This window comes from Acanthisitta chloris, unplaced genomic scaffold, assembly GCF_000695815.1.
Source record: "Acanthisitta chloris isolate BGI_N310 unplaced genomic scaffold, ASM69581v1 scaffold21668, whole genome shotgun sequence".
NCBI classification, from domain to species: Eukaryota; Metazoa; Chordata; class Aves; order Passeriformes; family Acanthisittidae; genus Acanthisitta; species Acanthisitta chloris.
In genome coordinates, this window is record NW_008686751.1 from 1 (window position 1) to 10,210 (window position 10,210).

Below are 10,210 nucleotides of genomic sequence, written 5' to 3' on the forward strand. Positions count from 1 at the left end.
ATAAGTATAGACATAAATACATAAAATAATAAATATAGACAATTATGTAAATATAATTGTCTGCGTTTGCAAAGCAGACAGTGCCTCTGAAGAATGTTTTACCCAACAGTTCTCAGCACATCTTTCTATAGATCTGATATTAAATCCTTTAGAAGAATCAATCAATGGTATCACTTCCTAAATGTTGATATTCATCAACATTGTGGGTTAAGGTTGAGTAAATCTGTCAGAGATTGGGAACATGAATTTATTCAAACTTGCATCAGACCTCAGTGTCATTTCTGTAATTAACTATTTGAGCTTGGACAGAAGTGGGAAATTAGTTTTCTGTAAGATTCTTTTATCACCAGAGTGTGAAATTACAGAATGTTGTATCCACCTGCACTAAATTATACTCTGAGAAGAACAGAACTGCTGCAAAACCTGTGAAGAACTGTTGCTTTTAACTAATAAACTCTGATTTTTTTTCTCTTCAGTTATCTACATATTTGAAGCTCTCTCTGGGAAGCCACTGGGAGATGGAAAACCTCTAACCCACAAGGTGAAGTGAAGGATGTAATGTCCCTGTTTTATTACACTTTGAAATTAAGAATCAATAATGGATTTCTTCAATAATAGGACTAAAAACCTATTGAAGGTTTACAGTCCTAATAGAAAGAAGCTTTGAGCTCTAGCTGCATTGTGCTTGTCTTCACTCCTCTGATATATAACAAGAGCAGAGCTGCAGCTTTGCTTTAATCTTCATGAAATTCAGTTTATAAAGTCACAGAATAACTTGGAAAGGACCTTAAAAATCATCTGGTTCCAACCCCCTGCCATGAAATGATAGAGAGAAGTCACACACAAAGTGTCTTCACAAAGCAGTTTATAAGAGTTTTGTACCTTTTTTTAATAGGAAATCCTTCATTTGGTTGAATGTCACATGTTTTCTGGGATAGGAATCTCCAAAATATAAATCAAATGTAAATATCTCTCTTTTCCCCTTTCAGACAGAAATTGTGGAGATTGCTTTGGACCAGAAAGGCCTTACAAGTGAAAGGAAAATAGCTTTTATTGATAAGAACAGAGACCTGTACATTACGTCAGTGAAAAGGTTTGGGAAAGAGCAGAAGATTGTCAAAATAGGTAAGGAAAATTCAGATTAATTTAGGTACATTCTGGTAGGCAAATAGAGTTGTATCTAGTGCAAGAGACAACATTTTGCTTTGCAATTAGTAAGTGAAATTGAAAACATAAGAATAGTCTTATTTCCATAAGAAATAGTGGTAGAACCAATTTTAGTATATTTTATCTACATTCTGATAATATGCTGATTAATAATTAATAACATAGTAATTAATAACTGATAATAAGTTGCACATAAACTACACTAAGTAACAGTAATTAATAGCTGATTGTCAGTTACACATAAACCACACTAATAACTAACAGTAATTAATAGCTAATCACCAGTTCCACATAAAGCAGATGTTAAGATGATATCCTACAAACCAGAGGGTTAAAACGAGTTCTGAAATGAACTTGACATGAGGAATAATTATCCTTTTATCCAGTTTGAGAAGTAAATTTTTATTTTGAAGTTCTTCTTGGAAATGCCTATTATTGTCTTTATATTAGGGACAATGGTGCAAACTTTGGCTTGGAATGACACGTCCAACATCCTCTGTGGGATTCAGGACACTCATTTCACAGTCTGGTACTATCCCAACACAGTCTATGTGGACAAAGATCTTCTGCCCAAAACTCTCTGTGAAAAAGATGCAAGGTAATATGTCCTTTTTGATCCAAATGTGATGTATTTTAACTAGTTTTCTCCTTCCTTACCAAATTGTGTCAGTTGAAGTAGAAGCCAAAGTTGGAACTTTGAAGTCTTTCCATGTTATTATTTCTTGATTAGGAAATGAGGAAAAAGTGGTTTATAAGGTATATCATAAAGTTTGGAGTTGAAATGACAACATAAAGGTTAAAAGTAGAAAAATATCTTGATGCAAAAGCAGAATTTTAATTATGGATCATAACATCTTACCTTATTTTTTTGTAAAAACAAGCAAAGAAGATTTAAAGTATCTGAAATTCAAAGTAGCAGATTTTAGGTCGCAGATAATTTATGTTATATTCTCTATAGGAAAGAAGTGACTATTAACTTCCTTTTCTTTATCCACACAGTGAGTTCAACAAAAACCCCCAGATAGTGTGTTTCGTAGGAAATCAAATCACAATTAGAAGAGCAGATGGTTCCCTTGTCCACCTGAATATTTCTCCTTATCCTGCACTTCTCCATGACTATGTCAGTACTTCCAAGTGGGAAGATGCTGCCAGGCTGTGTCGTTTTGTTAAGGTAAATCCTAATTACTCACATACATTTCACTTGTATTTTCAAGCAGTAGTTTAATAATGATATTTTTCACATCTCAGTTCCATTCCTCTGCTTTATTGCTGAATTTTTTTGTCTGCTCGTGAAAGATTACACAGTTTTCATGACAGTGGATGTGAAGCTCACCATGAGCTGTCAGTGTGTGCTAGCGGCCCAGAAGGCCAATTGAATCCCGGGCTGCATCCAAAGGAGGGTGGGCAGCAGGTCAAAAGAGGTGATTCTTCCCCTCTACTCTGCTCTTGTGAGACTCCACCTGGAATACTGCATGCAGTTCTGGTGTCCTCAACATAAGAAGGACATAGAACTGTTGGAGCAAGTCCAGAGGAGGCAACAAAGTTCATAGGAGGACTGGAGTATCTCCTCTATGAAGACAGGCAGAGGAAGTTGAGGTTGTTCAGCCTGAAGAAGAGAAGGTTGTGTGAAGACCTCAGAGCAGCTTTCCTCGATCTGAAGGGGCTACAAGGGAGCCTGCAAGGGGCTCTTTGTTGGGAATTATAATGATAGGACAAGGGGTAATGGGTTCAAATGGAAGGAGGGAAAGTCTAGGTTGGATGTGAGAAAAAAGTTTTTCCCTGTGAGGGTGGTGAGACACTGGCACAGGTTGCCCAGGGAGGCTGTGGCTGCCCCAACCCTGGCAGTGTTCAAAGCCAGGTTGGATGAAGCCTTGAGCAACCTGTTCTGGTGGGAGGTGTCCCTGCCCAGGGCAGGGGGTTGGGACTAGATAATCTGTAAGGCCCATTCCAACCCCCAAATTCTATGATTCTATGATAATATTCAAAGCAGTTACTATATTAAATAGTTACTTACTATACATAATTTAATAATATAAATTATCCATAATAATTCTTATTTCTAGCCACACCAAAGTCCAGCTGGATTGAACACAGAAGTTAGTACAAACTTAAGTTTCCAGGATTAGGCCTTACTGTAAGCAACTCAGTGACCTGAAAATCCATAATTACCTCTTACTTCTCATCTTTTCTTTCACTTGTTTCTGTTTTCTTTTCCACTGCTTTCTTTTCTATGTATTTAGGCAACAGCCACAGATGAGGTGAGTCTGGTAGTCTTTAAAACAGAAAAAAATCTCTCCAACCCTTAGTTCCTTTAGCTCATTTACTCCTAGAGAACAGTTTAGCACTTTGCTCATGAGCTTAAATGTGTATTTCAGGTATTTCTGTGACTGTGTTATTAAATCAATGCACATCCAGGTAACTTTGGCTGTGTAATTATAATTAATTGTAATATAATCTTGGTTTTCAGTGTGAAGAGTATTAACATCATCTAGTTTTATGCATCTAAGTTAAGTTGTTGTGTTGATTTTGGCAACTCAGGTAAACACTTGAAAGTATTTCCAGTAGGGGGGAAAAAAAGACCAGCAAGACCCATCAGTGAACAACTAGAAACTTGGTCTCCTGGATAATTTCAGGCTGAACTTTCAGGATTTTATCACCTTATTTTCTAAATAATAGAGATGTGGGATGAAAACATGACAAAGATTTTATGAACACTTGATTCTCTGAACAATCTTAATTCTGGGCTACCTGCAGGAAGGTTTATCTTGTCCTAAATCATGGTAAAGGGTAAGAAAAATAGTAAATAGAAGCAATAAATAAGCAATTCTGTGCTGCTTCTAAAATTCATCTTGCAAAGTGTTTATCTTCACACTTGTGACTGAACATATTCAACAAAAATAACATAACTCACTTCATTCCTAGAGTCCATGTAGAATAACAAGTCAAAAATGAAATTTTTCCTGGCTGAACTAGAGTTTTCAGATGTGTAATGGTAACCTAAACTGTGTTAGAAATTTGTTTTAGCAGTGTGTTTTTGTCATAGTGTTGTCAGACTTGAAAAGAAAACGTATCAAAATGTCATTTAGGATCTTCCTCAATGTTATTCTGAGTTCTTGGAGAAGTCATTTCTAACATGATAATAAATATTGGAAGCTTTAGGAGCTGTATTTCTTTTCATTTTAGGATCAGACCATGTGGGCATGTTTGGCTGCCATGGCAGTTGCCAACAAAGACATGGCCACAGCAGAAATTGCCTATGCAGCCATTGGGGAGGTAAGAAAATGAAGTTAAATTTCCAGTTAAAGCTAATTTTAGTAATTAATTTCCCTCATTAAACTGCTCTTTTCCTCCTGAACAGATTGACAAAGTTCAGTACATCAATTCCATCAAGGATCTTCCATCCAAAGAGTCCAGGATGGCTCATATGCTGCTGTTCAGTGGGAACACCCAGGAGGCTGAGACCTTGCTGCTCCAAACAGGCTTGATTTATCAAGCTATCCAAGTCAACATTAATCTTTTCAAGTGGGAGAGGTAGGATTTATTCCCATTGATACCTCTATAACCACTTTTCCTGAAGGAATCTGTAAATCATTCAGATCAGTTGTTTTATTGCAAATACTTCACTAATTCTCCATCTCTAATCACTCAAATCTCTAAAAAGATTTCATAAATCATATCCTGACAACAACCTAAGTAACAGCATTTCTGTGTCATATTTAGAAGACACAAATATTCTGTGATAAAAGTCCTAAACATGCTTGGAAGCATTTTTAAATAACATTTTGCTTTCTCATTGTTGTTAACACAGGAAAGTCCTTAGTAATACCCCAAACTGTATGTGACCCTCAAGGAATTAAAGCTGTTTTGAAATGTCTTGTTGCTAAAAATAGAGCTGTGGCTATTCAGGCTCCCAACAGTGTGTAGGTGGATGAAATAGGAATTAGGCCTGAGGAAATCAAGCAGGAATCTCTCCTTTAAACAAAACCCCACGTTTTCTGACACAATCTCCTCAGGCCATTGACTACTAATTTCTCTGCTATTATGTTCCTATCACTGTGGGCAAAAGATTGTTTTTCCATCACATATCTGTGTTTTTTATCTTGTTGCCTAATATGAAGCTGTGTCAGAGGAGGTTTAGGTTGGATATCAGGACAAGGTTCTTCCCCCAGAGGGTGTCTGGGCACTGGAACAGCTCCCCAGGGCAGTGGTCACAGCCCCAAGCCTGACAGAGCTCAAGGAGTGTTTGGCCAATGCTCTCAGGCACATGGTGGGAATGTTGGGAGTGTTGGAGTGTCCTGTGCAGGGCCAAGAGCTGGACTGGATGATCCTTGTGTGTCCCTTCCAGCTCAGGACATTCCATGGCTCTGTGCATCACCTAAAAACTGTGTATATCAAACCTAAGTATTCCTTAAGCCATGGAGAAGAAAACAGACGAGGAATAATTTATACTAATTTATTTACCAGTGACTAATGTATATTTATATAATATTTAATACACCAATGACTATAAAGTATCTGTAAATACTATACAGCACATGCCATAAATGTGTATTATGGTTGTTCAGAACCTATTCCTGACTCTTAAGAAAGTTGTTAAACATTATTACTTTGGCCTCTTTCTAAGGAGAATGCTAAACTCTAAATTATTCTCTATTTCCTTGAAATAAAAAGCCTCCAATGAGGCTGTGATAAGAAATAATTGCTAGGTATTTTTCATCATCAAGTAGCCAAATCTCCTTCAGTGGCTACTCTTAACCTCCTGTGACTGCTGCTAAGGTGGAGCTCTTGGCACTAGGGATTAGGGGTCTCTGCCTATAGCCTCAGCACATCCTTTGGCAACCCCCTGGTGATTGTGGTTGTGCCAGAGCATTTCTCCAGCCTCTCAACTCCCTTTCTGGTGTATTGCAGGGCCCTAGAACTTGCAGTGAAGCACAAGACACACGTTGACACAGTCCTGGCTTATCGACAGAAGTTCTTAGAGGATTTTGGTAAAAAAGAAACCAACAAAAGATTTCTGCAATATGCAGAAGGTGTAAGTATTCCACAGAGCTATTCCTGCAGCCTGAGAGAGACAGTTTTGGGGGGTGGGCTGAGTCTTGCTCTTAGATATTCCTTTAGGTCAAATTTGAACATAAATGTGAAGTTTTTACATCCAAGTACAGTTTCATGGCTTGATATGTGAACTTGGCCACTCATAGCTGTGCATGTGTTTCATTTGAAGGCACATATACAGAATGGGTATATTGAATATCTGGCAAAGATTTTACAAATGAAGGCACAGTTGTTTTCTGTAAACAGGGAGTTAGACTTTAGCATGGTTAACTGTAAGTATCTTCAACATTTAAATGTTATTTTATGGGTAGTGGCAATAATGACCTTTGAAGGTGTCCAGGTATTTATTAAGTGAATTAATAACCAGCCAAATGTGATAAATAGCAAAATATACAATGTCACAGAATCCCAGAATCAGTTAGGTTGGAAGGGACCACAATGGGTGATCTGGTCCCACCTCCCTGCTCCAGCAGGGCCATTCCAGAGCAGATGGCTTAGGATTGTGTCCAGATGGGTCCAGAATATCTCCAGTGAGGGAGAATCCACAACCTTTCTGGGCAATCTGTTCAGTGCTCCATGACTGTACAGGAAAGAAGTTCTTCCTGGGATTCAGGTGGAACTTCCTGGGCATCAGTTTTTGCCCATTGCCTCTTGTTTTATTCCACCACTGAGAAGAGTCTGATCCATCCTCTTGGCACCTCCTTCAGATACTTGTGTAAGTTGAGGCCCCTCTCAGTCCTCTCTTCTTAATGCTGAACAGCCCCAACTCCCTCAGCCTTTCCTCATCACTGAGGTGCTCCAGTCCCTTCAGCATCTTTGTTGACCTTCACTGGACCTGCTTCAAGAGCTCCATGTCCCTCTGGTCCTGAGGAGCCAATGTCATCAAACCCCTGGAAACCCTCTCAATCAGCACTAGATCATTTCAATGAATTAGTATCTCACATGAGGACAGATCTTAAAGTTCCTAAGCTGGTCTACTGGAGTCCTTCCACATGTTTACATTAGGAGGGGCACCATGTGTCCACCTCAGGCAGCAGGTTCATTGAGCAGCCCTCATGCCCTTCCTGCTCTTCTGCTCTATGTTCCTCAGCATTCTGAGGGTGAAGTTATGAAGAGTGGCCTGTATTTTGTGTCAGGTCCTTTCATCCATTATAGCTGATGGATCAGAAAACACATCCAAGCTGTTAGCTCAGATCCTTTAATCAACCACTGCCCATTACACTCTCAATAAAGCTGAATTTTTAATGGAAGTCATTAGCTTTTGGCACTTTTGAGGATGTTTCATTTTGTAAACCAAGGTCTGCACCATCTCTAGCCCCCAATGAACCACTGTGCAGTGCTTTACCTCAAAAATACAGACAGACAACAGCACAGATTCCAGTCACTCTTTACCTTGCAGCAGCTTCAGCTGCTGTGCTGGAAGTGTGTGTTCTGTATTTAAATCCATTAGTGAGCAAAAATCATGTTAATCCCCTGACGCTGCTGAAGAACACTTTGTAGATGATACTGATTGTCTTGAAATCCTCAAGAAAGCTGTAGCTCCTGGAAGGGATTCTAAGCAATTGCAGTGAGAAGGTGTGAGCAAAATGATCTTTCACTTTACACTCAGTCTTGAAACTTGGCTCTCAGACTGCAGGAGATTTCTGGAGTCAAAGTCCTTTTCCACATCCATGTGCTGGAGTTCTTGTCCCTGGATCTGGAAATAGGAGAGAACCTATTTGATGAAGTGGATTTTAAGCCCTAACTACATTCTTATTGCAACATGTCAGGCTCATAAATCAAAATCAGAAGGAATTATAAGGGCATTGAAGAGAAAAGTAAGATTTGGTGCTGCTGTTTCTACTCAGAGTTAAAAAAGGGTCTCAGTTTCCCTCTCACCACCTAAAACTCCTTCAGGCTTAAATAAGCTTTTCCTCTTTTCCATACTGTAGCTGAGAGCTCTGATCTGCAATCAGATTGAATCTAAGCAATGTGCTTAGGTGTTACATCTATAGATTGTAGATCTAAGGTATTATGGAGCTGATGTGTATCCTGAGAATCCATATCTTGGCAGTTAGAAGGTGTCCCTGGCAAGTTGTTGGCTATGCTGGCAAGAGTCTCCCTGGGCTGGATGGCAGAATTAGCCCTGCATGGGCTATGTTTAGCATCTAGGTGACATCAGTTAAAGCCAACATATTCTTGGAGCTCCATAAAGATCTCTGTCCTCACATCCAGAGCACCTGGACCCAGTCAGTGCATCCTGAATTGAGGTATTAAATACCCTTTTCATCCCAGAATATGGGTATTTCAGTTACATCTTCCCTCTTAGAGAATCTTCCTTGTTATTCCATGTTAACAGCTCCCAAAATTCCTTGTGCAGCGCCTGAAATCCTTTTCCCACCCACTCTTTGACTGTTTGTTCTCCAGCAATGAAACTGAACTGCACCATTACATTTTTGCCCAGTTTTTAGACATGTTTTTGTAGTCATCAAGTGCACCATGATCCATTTTTTTTCTTGACAAGTAAAACAACTGTTGTAGCCACATCTGTACCATGGATATTGTGCTGGATCTATGGTCTGAAGTTTCTCTGACACACAGTGCAGCCAGAAAATGCCAATTCTCTGCAGCTGGAGAAATGCCAAGGTAAAGCTGAAACATTTATTGCTCTGGAAGACAAATTTCAAGCAGAAATCTGATTCCTGTTCCAGCAGTCAGAAGAAATCACTCCTGTTTTTTTGATAAAGGGCTGAATTCTCAGTAAGAGGACACTGATGTCATGACATTTAAATTAAAGCAAGTTCTTTTGGTGTTTTACTGTTTTATTGCCAGGCAAAATGTGGTGTTTTAGTATTAAAATAGATCAAAGGTGGGTTATTTTAAAGGTGGAAGCTCAGTTTGATAGAACTCAACAGTGCCTTCAGATCTTTGAGTTATATACTCATCACTTTGTAATTTAGCTTCAAATTGTCCTGCTAGTGAGTAAGTATTTGATCTTTTTCTCTAATATTGACCTCTGTGTACTTGCTCTGCTGTTCTTACAGCTGGAAGTGGATTGGGATAAAATCAAAGCCAAAATAGAGATGGAAATTGCCAAAGAAAGAGAACGAGCAGCAGACACTCCTGCAGGGAGAACCAGTGTGACTGTGCAGCAATAACACCTTGAAACTGCTTTTGGAGTGTTTTCTGCTGGTAGATTTTTGGCAAACATGGGGGAAAAAAAAATCCACAGCAACATTTTATGGGCAACAGGAGTGAGAATTTCTGTAGCTCTTAATGGTTGGGTGACACATGGAATTATTAATTTACTCTGATTTTGAGGTGTATTTATGTAGCTACATTGTAGGCCTTAATACATCTGAGAACAAAGGGAAACTAACTGTCTCATTGTTAGTAGCTTTGACATTTTCATTGCCATTAAAATGATTTAACCTTAGTTGCCTCTAACAAAGGACCAGTTTTCCTCTTTAAGCACCTTGGTAAGGAGTTTGGTTATTTCTGCAGCCTCAGAGACCTCTCCAAAGACTTGTTTAAATTGACCTAAACCAAATTTAGCAAACTAAAAGTGTTGGAAATTGTAAAAAAAAAGGAGCTTGAGCCTATAAAATACAAATTATTTCCCTCACAGATCTGGTGATACATATTTCTGTCAGTGCATATGTCCCAGCAAATCTTCTCTAAGAGATGATTTCAGGTGACTTCAGGTTTGTCAGTGAGCAAACTCTTGAGCAGTTAAAGGGTATTTTCTGAGGTAATATAAATTGGTTAAATACTCTGGAATGTGCTTTTTAGGGTTGTTTAAAGGAACAAAGAGCATTGGGGGTTGGTTTTGTGGCATCTCATATGTACAATCAAGAATATTTCAAATAAGGAAGAGCTTTTTGGTATTTTTTTTCTGCCCAAAGCACTTGATTTGCAAATATTACTTAGACATTTGTGTTATGTCATCAAGATACATTTTTGGGTGTTGTACACATGTGAAATGTTCTTTGTGTTATAATATATATATAAT

General features: G+C 38.6%; 1 protein-coding gene across 1 annotated transcript; it reads left to right on the forward strand.

The window, feature by feature from the left end:
- Positions 1 to 476: 476 nt before the first annotated feature.
- IFT80 (intraflagellar transport 80) lies at positions 477 to 9,356 on the forward strand (the record flags this gene model as incomplete). The annotated part of the gene is made up of 8 exons (XM_009080313.1): positions 477 to 541; positions 990 to 1,125; positions 1,618 to 1,765; positions 2,167 to 2,338; positions 4,351 to 4,440; positions 4,526 to 4,698; positions 6,076 to 6,199; positions 9,243 to 9,356. Coding segments are annotated over 8 exons (1,022 nt in total), but the record flags the coding sequence as incomplete, so codon positions are not given.
- Between the last annotated feature and the right edge of the window lie 854 nt (positions 9,357 to 10,210).